Source organism: Anneissia japonica, unplaced genomic scaffold (assembly GCF_011630105.1).
Source record: "Anneissia japonica isolate Jap-2015-1 unplaced genomic scaffold, ASM1163010v1 scaffold250_len512249_cov173, whole genome shotgun sequence".
NCBI lineage: Eukaryota > Metazoa > Echinodermata > Crinoidea > Comatulida > Comatulidae > Anneissia > Anneissia japonica.
Window position 1 is genome coordinate 80,487 of NW_022687603.1, and position 15,379 is coordinate 95,865.

Genomic DNA, 15,379 nt, shown 5'->3' on the forward strand with positions numbered 1-15,379 from the left:
GTCATAGCTTTAATTCACTTTCTTTGAATTCAGATGCCAATATGATGACGTCACAATGTCCGATCAGCCATTATGAAGTCAAAAATCGTATCTACAACTCTTGCGCTTTCAGAATATGTAATAAAAATTGGGGGTCACCTTTAAACCTAAAGAGCTATAACTGATTAAAAATAGGTCTGAATTTACCATAATTTCACTGTATAGCGGCACAAATACGCACAAAGATACCTATGTTTGATGCGCACGTACGGCATTGCTATTGGCCAAAAGATGACCAAAAAGAATGCAAATTTGTGAAAACAATGTCAGGAACCCAAAACGTGTAAAATAACGTATTGCTTTCGTACGTGCTGCGCACATAAAAATGCGCGCGCGTAGTGGAAAATTTCAAAAAACTTTGAAATGCTCAAAATGGCCAAAAACGTGCTCTTATTTAGTCAAAAAGTGATTTTGAGCATTTTAAAAGTTTGACGCACGCGTGCGCGCCCGTTAATGAGCACACGCGTAAAATTAGGGTACTGTACATTCAACAATAACCAAAAGTTCATGCTCACTTAATACGATTTCGAAATGGCAATTGGTTAGGCTGATATGATCGATAATGTAAAAACGCAAAATTGCGCGTAGATGACGTCACGCATGACTGAGCGCGTTGAAAAGCTTACCATGACTATTCCAGACCAAGCCAAATGTCCGTTGACAGCGATTGTGCGGTAAGTCGTTGCAGTTTTTGAGATATCGTGCGAACAGAAAAGGGGAGAAAGAAAGAAGAATAAAAAAAAGATGATGATCCTGACAATAACAATAGGTGATCCGCTAACGTTAGCGGATCACCAATTACTTTCCCAATACAGTATATATTCCTATCTGATACCAGCACATCCAATTGTCAAATGCCTAAAATGAAACAGGATGCATATATTTCAACATTTATTGTGGTAACATTTTGACATAAACAGGAGGATACATGCATGCCATAATGCCAATCACATGAGCAAATACAATTTTATCAGTTATGTTAATATCAGGGGAAAGTGCTTACCCCGCTATATGCAGCAATTAAATCTAGGCCGTGGATATTGTTTCAACAACATTATGTAATTTTAAGGTGTAGATTGGTGGAGCTGGCTTGACCCTAACCTTAAACTGTAGTCTTGCTATCGTAATGCAGTATGGCATGTTGGAAGAATATGCTAGTGTTAAATCTATTTTCATTTCCAACTGTGTTAATGTTAATATCTAGGGCCTCCTTATGTATCAAAGGAAAGTAATGGTCATTTGGCACACTGTACTGGCACAATAGGAAAGTGATTTCCAATCAGTGTAGCGAACTACTGTCTATATTAATTTTAAAAAAAACTGCTTGTTCCACAAACATGTTTTGACTGACGAATTAACAGAAAGTGCTTGCCCTTTAGTGTAGCACTTGTCTTTTGGCCCACTGTAGCTGGCCCAAAAGGTAAATTACTGCCACAAGTTGAGCACTTGCCCTTTGGCATACAGTGTGCTGGAACCAAACATGCTTTCAGATATAGCAACATCAGGCCCACTGTACTGGACCCCCCAATCTTTACAGTGTGCTCAATATTTTCCCTTTGGTTGGTTTCGATATTTAAGGAATTCCCTTATAAATAAGAACATGATTATTAACAGAGTTAAATATATGTGACCTTTATAATCGCATAATATCCTGTTGACTGTGGACAAATTACATACTCTTAAGTTACAGGTCTCATACACACCATTCATTAAAAAAAACCCTAAATATTATATCTAATTGTGAAACAAAATAATAAACAAAAAAATAGCAAACATCATTAAAAAATAACATTTATAGTTTACAAGTGAATATTATGTTTTAGTTACATGTAGGAAACTGTAAATTATTTGGATAATATAATCATTGTTACTTGCTCTAATCCTAACTAGGCATACAAATATACAAATAACAAAAGGCACCTCCGACATGCTGTTATCTCTGTGTAACTTCAACACATCATGGACACCGGCAATTCAAATGAGATGAACCCACACAGGTTAAATAAACGCTACCCAAGAATCAAAATGGTCAGAAAATAAGATGCTACAGCTGTCTCTTATACACATCTATGTTGCCTTTGTCAGAATTCATAGACAGTTTGGAGCTAAATTTGTTGTGCATTGTTGACGTTTTTTAAAATTTCCAATTAATTTGAATTGGTGTCACTCCAAAAATGTGTTGCAAATGGGGCCATGTTGACAATAATTTATCAAATATAATTTGTCAAATATTCACTGCTGATGGTGCCATGTCAAAAGTCATATCACCATTAACTGCTCATGGTGCAATTTCAACCTTCGTTGCTCATGGTGTCTTCCTACCAATGATTGCTCATGAGGACATGTCAACAGTCGATAGCGAGTTTTAGTTCTGGGACGAAACGTATCCTAGCAACGTATGGTAATGGACATTTCCGCTAAGCCCCGCCCCTTGGATACTGTTGCTAAGGTCCCACAAAACGACAAATGTGAATTTGTGGAACAACATGTCTGTTTGTGAAACATGTGCGTATTTCCTGGCCCTGTTTCGAATAGGTAAGTTTGCCACGCTCGAAAGGTCCATTATTTATAAAATCAAAAATCAAATTCAAGATTTCTTTCTTTGTGAATCTGAATTTATGAACCATAACTTGCAAAACAATAGGCAAAAAAATATGGATAATGTTCTGTTTAGATTTGCAACACTACAATAACACAACCCAAGCACGATAGCTAAATCAAATGAGATGACGTGCGAGCTTGTTTTTTTAGTGGTCAGAAAAGCACAGTCTGCAACAATGGATTCCAAGCTGAATGAATTCAACATTATAAATTTAATTACACTTGCACGCATGCCTCACAAAGTCAATACATCCCGTATTACTCATCTCGGAACTAAAACTCACTATTGTTCATAGCACCAGCCAACTTTAATTCCATCCCATTTTGTGTTTTCATGATGCCATTTCAACACGCATTTTTGATGGTGCCATGTCATTACCACCATGTAATAATAGATGAATGTACCTGTAACAATAAGTCACCAAGTACTCCTTGCTAGAGACAATGGGCCGATAAAAAAAAATGTTTTGCGATTTCCTTTAAAGCAGTATCACCAACTCGACTTGGCTGATAATAAAGATCTATCTATAAATATAATTGGCTGATACGGCAAGTCCGTCTGTACAAACGCGTGTTTCTAAGTGGTAGACACTGCAGGTCCATCTGTACATATAAGTGTTTATAATTGGCTGATATTGCATGTTTTAGTCTGTAAATAGAGATATTTTCTGATTGGCTGAAACTAGAAGTTTTTCTGCAAATATTTTTTTAAAGTACCTGATAATGCAGGTTTGTCTGTTCTGAGAGGTGTTTTGTGAATGATCCATCTGTACATATGGTGTTTTCTGATTGGCTGATACTACAGGTTTGTTTATATTTACAATAGGTGTTTTCTTATTGGCTAAGGCAGGTCCATAGGTGCCCCGGTGTTAGAGAACGCATTCATCAATCAACTTTGTCAAAAGCATAGTGCTTGATTGAAGTTGATGTCAACGCAGGCTGAGAAATGATGATGCTTCACTGATGTTCAATCACGTAGGGAAGATGAAGGAGAACATATTAACAACATTTACTCTTTTCTTTATTCCTGTCTTGGGCGAGGCCAACATAGGTTAATGCCTGGATGTTATTGGATACTGAAACTGACACTGGATACTGAAACAAAAAAAAAAAACATCCAAAATGATTATTTAAATTTTATTCAAAATAATGAATGTATGTAAACTTATGTCCACATTATCAAGACGCTACAGTTATTATCATTATTATTATATAATTCATTTTTTCTTATTATAATTTACCATGTAATGCTTATCAGCAGCTGAACTGGAAAACAGAATAAGGCTAAACCCAGAAGGAATCTTAATTTTAATGTAAGGGTTTGTTGGAAATAATAAAGGATGAGCTGTGCTGATACATTTCAGTGGTAAAGCACAGGAACTCATTATCATCATCATTGGTGTCTTGGCCCTCAACACGTTACTCGACGGAGCTGGCTGTCCAAAAAAGCAGTCTTCGACAAGAATTGGAAGCAGCAACGCCACAAACAGCCACTGCCTAAAACTTAACATGCGTGCCACCCCAGTTGGGATCCACCCACTGGTACACTTACCTTTTTGAGAATGTCTTCTGCCAATGTCATGAAAGCAGTCTCTACATTGATGTTTGTCTTTGCACTTGTTTCCATGAACTTCATGCCATTTTCCCGTGCAAACTACAAAATAAAGAAAAATTTCAAAATATAATTACGGTACATGCCAATCTGTATCTATGTCCGCAAAATGCATGGAGAAAATGAAGATTGGCACTGAACCACAGAACTGGCCTAGCAAAATAACGTGTGTTTGTTTGGTATGTACGCCTGGCACTGTTTTGATTGGTCAGTTGCCCAGTTTTATTGACACTCTGAAAAGGTCCATTGGGTCTGAACCACACCTTGCATCTATTGGTAGTAAAGGATGGATGGATTATTTGGAGTAAACACCAAGGATAACCTATGGAAGTCTGAAGAAGACTTGGGGTCTTTCTGGTGGAGATTGGGCAGCACACCAGGAAACAAATCTCTACTCTTTTTTGAAGAGTGTACTGCATTCTTTAACATGTACATAGGCCATAATGCACACGAAACAACGGCTTAAACATCTCATCCAAAAGACGGTACCCTATCGTAACTTGCATTTCAGCCCTCTAGCTGAAATACAAGGAAAGCAGCGATGGGAAATGAACTGGGGACCAAGAGATCTCCACAGTTCAACGCACACACAGTGGCTACCACCAATTTAGCCCACAGAGCTGATCATTATTATTATTACCATTATATGAATTTGTTGAGATACTTACCGATTCACCCCTCTCCTTGCTCACCATTCGTTTGTCATCCATATCACATTTGTTTCCAAGCAACATCTTTTCATCGTATTCATTTGCATGCTATTTAAACAATTGACCAGTGGTTATCGAGATACAAGCGTCCAAATCAACAGGCGGCCATTTTGAAAAACGCCCCCAAACGGGACTTTCCCCCAATATCTGGGAGGTATATAGGAGCTATATTTTATCTAAATTGGTCCATCTTGCCAAATCCATCGAGAAACAAAGGTATCCTAAAATTAGTCACAGATCTCATGAAAATGACTCTACTATGCATGGAGAAAGAGTGAAGATTGCCATTGAACCATAGAACTGGGCTAGCAAAATAACATGTGTGTTTGTTTGGTACGTATGTACTCCTGGCGCTGTTTTGATTGGTTAGTTGCCAACAGATCCATTGGTTCTGAAGAAGCATCGACAGCTTGTAATGATTGCAAATGTAAAAAGGGCTTTAAGCCTTACCTTGCATCTATTGGTAGTAAAGGATGGATGGATTTATTAAAACACCCAGGATAACCCACGAAAGTCTTTCTGGTCTTTCTGGTGGAGATTGGGCAGCCTACCAGGAAACAACTCTCTACTCTTTTTTGAAGATTAATTGTACTGCATTCTTTAAAATGTACATAATAATATTAGCAGCAGTGTTAGGGGTGCGCTGGATACGTTTGAAAAGTCCTTCAGAGATACAAAAAAGTAAAGAAAAATTGGGCCATATGCACACAAAACAACGCCTTAAACATCTCATCCAAAAAAGACGGTACCCTATCGTAACTTGCATTTAAGCCCTCTAGCTGAAATACAAGGAAATGGACTGGGGACCAAGAGATCTCCACGGTTCACGGCACACACTAGGGGTAATAAACATACAAATGGTAAGAAAGATTCCACAAGTAGCAAGAAAAACAACATTAGTTTAACTACTAACTGTACTGTCATCATCATTACAGTAGTAGCAAGTGGTATTACAACAATAACATTATATTTAGTAGCAGCTAGTGGCAAGAAAGATATTGTACTGGCAGGAAAATACTAGTGGCAAGAAAAATACTATTCAATTAGAGGAAAGAACAACAACATTATGGTCACAGACTAGTAACAAAGATACCAGCAACTAATGGCAAAATACCATGACAATTAGAGGCAAGAACAATGCCATTATGGTATCACCTAGTAATTCCCCCTTTACACACGATTTTTGCTAAGATTGAGCATGATTTTTCAAATTTTGAAAATTGCAGTAGCGTCGTATTAAATTTTGTATGAATCACTACGGTATCACGAATTTAGAACTTTTGAAAATCTATCATAGCCAAAATTGTGAAATGGCTGAAAGGGGCATAAGAAAGATCTAGCAAATAATGGCAAAATACCATTAGCAGCAAGAGAGACACCACGAGTAGCCACTTACTTTCTGAATTTCCCTTAGACACCTGGCAATATCATCGAATGTATTCTCTTGTGTGATGTCATAAACCAGCATGATCCCCATTACTCTGTGGTAGCTATTTGTAAATAGCGGGGAAATTGCAATTGAGCGGAATCGCTCCTGGCCTGTAGGATCCCATATTTGTAGTTGTATTTTCTTTCCATTAAGTTCCACTGTTTTGATTTTGAAATCCATACCTGTAAAATAAAAGATAAGATAAAATTAGCCACAAACGTATTTACTGCATCTCCAATTGGCAGATATAATAGACTCTCAGAGAAACAAGAACCTACTGCATGTTTGTATTAATGTTAGATGAATTCTTTGGGAGTATGGCACCAAGGTGCAAGTTTTGAGGCTGAGACTGATATAACCGCGACCAAAAGTGTATTGTACACAGTGCAGCCGAGAACCTCTGCAGAAGTGGTTATATTCCCGTTTTTACTGTACTCAGACTTGAAGTTGTATTGGCTGAAACTTTTCGCTTGAACAGGAATTGCCTTGAAATGCTAACTTGTGTCAAGACTCAAGTGTGACTGCGCACACCCGTCTGAACTTGCACCCGAAGTAACCGGATCACTGAGTAAAGTAATAACACAGCCCTTTAATTTTATACAGTAGGTGTATGCTCACTGCAGTAGACAAAAAACTTTGCCAACAAAAGTCTGTCACCAACAATTTCTTAACAACAGATTTACCAATTAAGATACCGGTATTTATTTTTTATCAATAAATTTATTTGTTGTTCAATCATCTTACATGATGCATTGTGGCATGTTCAAACAAGTTCAACTGATTAAGACAAGATTTCAACACTTTGTTGATTCAACTTACCAACAGTAGGAACACGAGAATCACATACGTTACTATCTTCGCTAATGAATTTCGCAACTAAGCACAATTTTCCAATAAAACTGTCACCAACAAGGAAAATTTTAAACATGTAATCAAATGGCTTAGACAACCCATTCCAATTTGAGTTTGGGTTCATTATGCCTATAACAACTTGTATGTACCTGCAGATATATTTAATATCTCCAAAATGATTTTACGACATGGTAGAATTTCTCAAGCATTAAAATGATCACATTGGCACTACAGGCAGTAATTACTCATCAAGTATTATGTTATGCTGTACTTTTTACAGTTAAAAATAAAATCATTTCAATGAGTGTTGTGGCAAAGACAAGAATCACTGTCAACCTGTTTCAAAGTTCTGTTTTGCTAATTTTAGAAAGGGTATTATCCAGATATTTTTAGACGTCAAAATCTATTGACCTTTGAACTTCTGTATCCTCGTATAGTTCATGCAACAACATTCATTATAATAATTTTCATATAATTTGAACTGAGCCACCACACTTGAGCTGTCAAATACTATCTATTGCCACTGTAGATTGCGAATTTGTTGAAAGGGAACTACAGAAGCTTATCCCAAACAAAGGGATTGGGTTGGCAGAAAGATGGTGCTACTCAAATAACCCGGCCTGTTCAACATATTATCAATCTCTCTATTAACTCCAAAATTTATCCTGATGAATTTAAAATTGCCAGGGTCAAGCCTCTTTATAAACTAGAACCCTGCGAGTGAGTACGTTCCTTTGTACGTTAAAAATCAATGTACACTTGTGAATTGCAATAACTTATAGTATCTTTTTGAATAATGATTGTGTAAGGTAACAGTATTTTCATTTTCAGTCAAAAAAATCAGAGGCAGATCCAGAAATTTATTCAGTTTCAGTTGCAGTTTATTTATTTGACCAAAAGATGGTCGGGGGCAGCTTAAGCAAACAAATCACTATAACTTTTTCAAGCCAGCTGCCCCCTCAGAAAGGGGAGGGGGGGTAAGGGGTTCTGAGAAGTGCAGGGATGTCGTTATGCAGGGCGGAGGTGGTGGCACCGCCCACTCTTGACGTCTTGCGCCCATCCTAAAGCTATTTTTAAGGACTTCCACCCATGCAGCCTCATACAAATTCTCCCGCACCCCTTAAAATCATGAAGAAACACAAGTTTTTTCTCCATAAACCGTATTTTCCGGTGAATAAGCCGCAAATTTTATACGCGATTTTCCCCTCGAAGTTTGGGGTGCGGCCAATACACCGGTCGTTAACCTACTCCCAAAAAGTTCAGATCACGAACCGCAGCGAAAATCAGGCGCCGTCTCTCTAGCTTGGGCCCATGCTCCTAGCCCAATTAATTAGCCTAGGCTTTGAAGGGCTAGTATTTGTCAGAGCCATATATATAAAGAGTTGCGACATTCCGCTCCTTGGTTTACGAAAGTCACGTGGTACACACCGTCCATTTTGTTTCATAATCTTCCCGATGAACACATGCAAAGTATATGTGTTATGTACATTGCATATTAATTTCACACACTTAATTGGGTTTAAAATTATATTTTATAATTTCATCGATATTCAATATTAGCGATTGTAATATTATCGATAACGTACATCTTTTAAATACAACTTATGATTAAAAATCATAACATTTAAAGTAAATTGTCTTGGTGACAATTGCATAACATATTGATTATAATCTAAAGTACCATTGCGTTGTGTCTAGCATAACGTTTAACATATTAACCTAAAATCAATCGTCAATACTAATAACTATTATTATTGAGATTGTTGGAAACCAAACTTATTACTCACAGAGTGGTGGTTACAATATATCCAACCATTTAACTTAAGAATTACGAATAATGTAGTACTATGTAATATTAACAAAAATCAAGAGAAATAAAAACATAGATGCTTACCTAGTGACCAGTCGGAAGGAGATGAAAACCTTCGCCCTGGGCTAGGCACTGGTAAGTGTCATTCATTCTCAATTGGGTAACCATGACAATTAATACCAACTGATGGTATCTATATTTACTATATTGATCAGTACCCAGAACAATGTTGTATGTCATATATGAAGCTATACAGGTAACATGAGTATTTTAAAGCTTAAATTAATTGTAAAAATGGAATTATAATAGAAACCATCAAGAGACAATATCCCTTGTCCATTTATGAACTGGACCATTCTGTAACATTATATACTAAATATTCATTAACCCTTTCCCGCCACTTGGATGAGGCGATGCCTTGACTCATCTGTTTTAGTGTGGTTATTAATTATCCAAAGTCGTAATCTAATGGGTCACACAAGGTTGCCCACTGGTAGAAGGTCAGATTCAGCAGACTAAATACTTAATAGCTGGGTTCATGTCGAACTTTTATCTATATATACATCCACTTAACTAGTTAAAAGTTCGACGTGAACCACTCAATTATAGCTAGTTAAAGGAATTAAGTCACTTAAGTTAAGTGACTTAACTTTACTAGAATAACGGTAAATTAACTTGCTTAACGGTAAAGTCGGCTCGGATTACAAGGACACGATTACGTAACGTAGGCATCTAAGCCAGCTTTGTTGTATTGTACCACCATTATCATCTTCTGGCTGGCAACAACGTACTTCAACAATGCTAACAACAGCATTGAAGTAGTCTCATTAGTCTGGTTTTCAGAAACTATTTGTAATATTTTGGGTAAACACCCAGCAAACGTCCTTTTTACGAATAGTCGATATTACCAATGACCTTTGGCCTTTGCATCATCGACCAAGTAATAACGTTAAAAAGTCCGATTGCGTACGTTTTTCAAAGTGATAATGTATATTTTTCTTAATAATAAAATCAGATTTGTTGTATTTATTTATTGACAATTCAATCTTTTCTATTTCTGCTATATTAGTCGCTATTAATTCAATTTCAACGAACTACCACCAACGCCAGGCTGGCTGTTTATCTGGCTCTAACTAGGCATCGAACGCAATTAGGAGATTATCGTATCATGTTCCAAGACGGGTATATCTAGATAAAGTTCGACGTGAACCAGGCTATTGGTATAGGGTATAATAAGCATATCTGTTACACTCACCCCCCATTCTCACTATACAATATAAGAAAATTTTTAAAAACAGTAACAGTACTTAAAAAGCTACACTAGCACAAAGACAATTATATAGCATTGTACTGACAAAGAGTGCATATCATACTATAGTACCAACAATACTAACAAGTACACTCATTCCAACTCATCAAAAGTGAATGATAGCTTAAATCATTAAAAAACTAATAATTATTTATAGATCAAAATACTGTATTAGCATTACAAGCTAAATCATGAACGTATGGTAGAACACATTAAAACTATTCATTAGAGACAACCAATTACAAAATTATCCTTACGGATCACTAATGAAGGATGGCCATTCCCCCAAAAGTAGGTACGCGAGAGTGCCCATGTACACTCAAGAAGTCTCACTGAACATCGTTATATTCTATTCCAATCTCGAACTAGGCAATCGTAGTTCAATCAACGTTTATACAAACAAGGATAGCTGACTTAATCAACTATTACAATCACTAACAGCACTGTGTAAATTAACTAATACCAGTTACATAAAGAAACAAGTTAAAAAGCGTCAAACGTATCATACAATGAAATTTCCCACAAGGGAGAATGTCAACCATTAATAAAACCTAAAAATAAAAGGCATGAACTAAATAAACTAAAATAAATAAAACATTTTGACAGTGTCTACCGTCGTTGCAATGTAAGGAAAACAAGTATTATAGTGTAGGCCCTATAGATCACAAAATACCATCAAAAACAAAACGTGAAAAAAAAATGCTTGTTGACATGAAAATTCGTAAACGGAAACCAAAGAATTAAAAAGAAGCGGAAACTATCAAATCTGTTGGCCTAGAAAAAAAAAAAAAAATTAAAAAAATTAAATGTTATGTATGGACTCATTAACACAAGTTATCTGGGGTGAGCATTTAAGCCATCTGCTGACAAACCCGTAGCGGTCTGGTGGTCGAGTAGTTCTCTTGGGTCGATTTCTCTGTCCTAGGTTACTGTCAGTTTCGACATCTGGATGAGGTGATGCCTTGACTCATCTGTTTTAGTGTGGTTATTTTATTATTATTATTATTATTGTATACTTATATAGCGCATATCAAACTTCTCTATGCGCTGAACATTATTACCCCGGATCACTGGATCAAGCACATATGGAACACACACTCAGGCCCCATTATATAAATTTAAATAATTTATCAGTTGCATTATTACACTGTTTACGTTCATCATTAAAATTTTATTTTTATTTTCACTTTCGCCAAGATGCGTTCGGAAAAATATTTAAGCTAAATAAGAAACGAGAGCATCAATAATGCAACAGCCCACTCGACAATAGCTGGCAATGTTAAGGTGCTGTCGGTGGGTGGAGGTTGTGTGGAGTGTTGTTATGTGTATTGAGCATAAAGAAAAACATGTTAAGAGTTAGTTGTATGCATCATCATAGACCTTTTTTGTTATGTTCACTTAACAGTTAGGAAAGGTGTGATGTCATGGACAGTGATATTAATGGAAATATGGTTGTTGCAAGGTTTGTTGTGTACGTAACTTTTTGAAATATTTTGTACTGTAATTATGAAGATATTTATGTAGAGGTTTATGATATAAGTAGACAGTTGGGTGAATGCTGGGTTCACTCTAACTTTCATTTTTGTTTAGCCAATTGACTAAAGCTATAAAAAAAAATTTAGCCAATTGGATATTTGTTTAGCCAAAATTGGCTAAAATGTTAAAAATTGTTTTAGCCACTTATCATGCACTTAAATGGCCCGAGTGAAGTTTCATGCAAATGTTTCGTACGGAAAAAAATCGTGGCCTGTCCATTGACATTGAAATCATTCAAGCATTCAAGTAAAAACCCCAAGCTCGAAAGCCATTATTTACCCGGCAGTCGGCTGCTTTAGTTCTGCTGTTGTGTGTGCACTTGGGGCACGCTAACAGCTAGCCGACCGTCGTGAACATAGAACTTACAAGTACAGTACAGACAGGAATTACAGTACTGCTTCGTATCTGCGCGTAACCTCTCGTAATCTGCTAGGTTATGTTTTGAACGTATCTACAAACCACTACGAAGGTAATTGTTATTTTAATTAGCTTTGCAAACTTCGTAGGCTGGATCGTCGGGCTGATAAACAATTATGTGTAAACGATATTGAAATATAGTTTACCAGCTTTCAGCACGTGAACAATGTTGCAATTTACTAATAAACAATGTTAGAACTTATTGTTTTGTTATTTCCTACCTTATTATTAGATCGATCATGTTTTAAAACTGTTTAGTTCGATAGCTAGGTAAACCTGGGCCGTCAGTATGTTCGAATTTCGATGTCATAGAGGAGGACAGCAGACAGTAAATTGCTGCAAAGCAGCCAATTCATATTCTTGACAGCAATTTGACCTCTGAAAGGTCATTGTTTGTCAAAAACAAGACAACTGAAAAGCGGAGTTTCCTTCTTTCGGGTAAAATCAATTACTTCAGGCGACGTTTGTAGACTAACCTACTCGTACCAACGTCCGCATGTCGCGCTAGCCTTATCCTACTCTAGGCCTAGACTAGCTAGGATGGTATAGGCCTAGCCTTGAAGACGAAGGTCCCAATGAAAAACAACGTCGTTCTTTGATAGCTAACATTAGGTACGTTCACATAAGCTATCGTGATAAACTTATCATGATCTATTCATCATGATAACTTTAGCATGTTAGAGAAAACCGTTCATATAGAAACCATCATCATGATCTATAGATGTGTATAAGAGACAGCTATTTATGCTAATGCGTGCAGTGTTGCATGAAAACTACCAGAAGCACAACCAATGAGGTTGGGACCTGTTTAATAAACTGAAGGCTGATTGGTTGAATTCAATCCCATGAATTAATTTATCACATTAACCAAGGTTAATCATGATGAATCAACATGCTCCACTAGATCACAATAAGGTGATTAAGCTGAGCACGTTATTTGATTCTGGTTGGTTCACATAAAGTGACTGGCTTGATCATGATCCACTAGATCACGTTAAATTCTGAATGTGAACCTAGCTATTGTCTATTTAACATCACAATAATTCATTATTAGACCTATAGTTGTTTTTTGAATTGTACTCCACAAATCTCAGCCGATACCTCGCACAACTGGCTAACGTCTCTATCTTGTTTTGGGTCATTCTTCAGTAAAGTGCCATTTTCCCGTCCCTCTGTTTTGATGTAGTATAAATTTTTAAAATATAAAGGAAGTTTTATTTTTATTGCGTTAATGCAATCTCGAACATATTTGTTAATGAAATAAGTTGTTAAATATTTTAAAAGTAATCAACATGCTGTTTATTTTTCAACAAAAAGCCTCCAAAGTCGCGCACTTTGCATTTCCCAATTGGATTTCTTAAAAATTCCTAATGTCATAATTTGTAAAATAAATAACTTAAATAAATAAATGTACCACAAAAAGGTGAATACAATAGATGTCTTACAAATTTAAAATTAAAAATGACATCAATAGATCTATAAATACTTAAAATTTGACTTTTTTAGACTAAAAAAGTTTGTCCCTGAATTGTCATCATCTCCGTCACAATACTTTAAAATGCCATTATAACTGTTAGCAAAATGACATAACAAGTTATGAATCAAACCATTTTGGTTGAAGGGGACCATACAGTAAGAAACAGTCCATTCTTGTACAGTTTAACCACCTATAGCTGAAGAATTCATGCTTTTCTAATAACAACTAGGAAAGTACCTTTATTCAGCATCATCTCCGAACGCTTCAGATTATATCCTTTATTTATAATTTTTTTAGAAAAAAATAATTATATATACGATCAGAACTGTGTCATTTTCAAAGTACACATGACATTCACCCTGTAACACACTGCATATGGCACTTAATATGGCACTTTAATTCCTTATCTCCGTCACAGTCATTTCCATCACAATTTTACTGTGTTTTCTTTCCTCAAAAAAGAATATATAATAACAATTATAATTGATCTGGTTTATGTTGTTAGAAACCTTTTAGCTCAATGTTTATTTTTCTATATTTAAATAATATAATCTATCTTTTAAATTTACTAAGATTCACATTTATGAGTATATCATCATCTCCGTCACAACAAAGTGTGACGGAGATGATTTCTTGATGTTTTCTTTTCTCAGAAACAGCTATAAAATAAAAATGGTAATTGATACCACTTATGTTGTTAGAAACCCGTTTCTTCAATGTGCATTATCCTATATTTAAATAATACAATCTATCTTTTAAATTTACTAAGATTCACATCTATATGTATATCATCATCTCCGTCACAAAAAGTGTGATGGAGATGATTCTTGCAATATTTGCTATGTTACAGCACTGAAAATTGAATGCTTAAATAAACGTTTAAAATGCCCTATTTATCGTGCCGAATGTTTATTATAGTTGTTATATGGCATAATGATGACATGTGTAATAAAAGAATTACAAATGTTAAACTTTTTTTTTCATGATTTCTAAACCTCTAAAATGGCACATTAGCGAAGAATGACCCTTTTACCAATCACAGATATGTTATTGATTATGTTTGCATTAAAACACAGATTAAAAATATTCAGAAATGTAAATTGATGAAAACAAAAATGTTTACTTTCGGTTTTTTTTTTTTAGAAATTATTATTTTTTATTTTTACACAAATCAAATGTAAAAAATGCCTGGAACCGATGAGTCTATTATAACAGACCATGAGGTGGCGCTACGGATAGAATTTTTTCCAGAAGCTAGGGAAGCTCAATCAAAAGAATTTTAACTTTTTATAGAATCAGTTTAAAGTAACAAAAACACAAATAAAATAAATGAATGAATGAATGTATAAATAAATAAATACATAAATAAATAAATATATAAATAAATGAATAAAAAAATAAATAAGTAAGTCAATAAGTAAGTAAATAAGTGAGTAAATAAGTAGGTAAATAAACAATTAAAACAATATTGGTATAAACGTTTAGTGTAGACTATATCCATTTGGGCTTGAGTCAAGTATGTTACAGTCAGGGGTGGCGCCAGGATTTGCCCGACCGGGGCCCGTGGTGGAGGTCCTCGATGGGGGT

General features: G+C 35.6%; 3 protein-coding genes across 3 annotated transcripts in view; all 3 read right to left on the reverse strand.

The window, feature by feature from the left end:
• LOC117120353 (serine/threonine-protein kinase MAK-like) overlaps positions 1–6,493 on the reverse strand; it is a 24,039-nt gene extending 17,546 nt beyond the window's left edge. The window contains exon 1 of the mRNA XM_033265393.1: positions 6,359–6,493. The gene's annotated coding sequence lies outside the window, so the exon portion shown is untranslated. The remainder of the gene's footprint in view (positions 1–6,358) is intronic.
• Positions 2,117–6,340, reverse strand: LOC117120369 (ras-related protein Rab-10-like). Its single transcript, XM_033265414.1, has 3 exons — positions 4,921–6,340; positions 4,193–4,294; positions 2,117–3,735 (listed from the first exon to the last, which is right to left on the reverse strand). Exons 1-3 carry the CDS (start codon positions 4,984–4,986, stop codon positions 3,640–3,642), a joined length of 264 nt encoding a protein of 87 aa, XP_033121305.1. The 5' UTR covers positions 4,987–6,340; the 3' UTR covers positions 2,117–3,639.
• Positions 5,787–7,367, reverse strand: LOC117120274 (ras-related protein Rab-8B-like). Its single transcript, XM_033265288.1, has 3 exons — positions 7,211–7,367; positions 6,359–6,573; positions 5,787–5,798 (listed from the first exon to the last, which is right to left on the reverse strand). Exons 1-3 carry the CDS (start codon positions 7,365–7,367, stop codon positions 5,787–5,789), a joined length of 384 nt encoding a protein of 127 aa, XP_033121179.1.
• Positions 7,368–15,379: the final 8,012 nt, after the last annotated feature.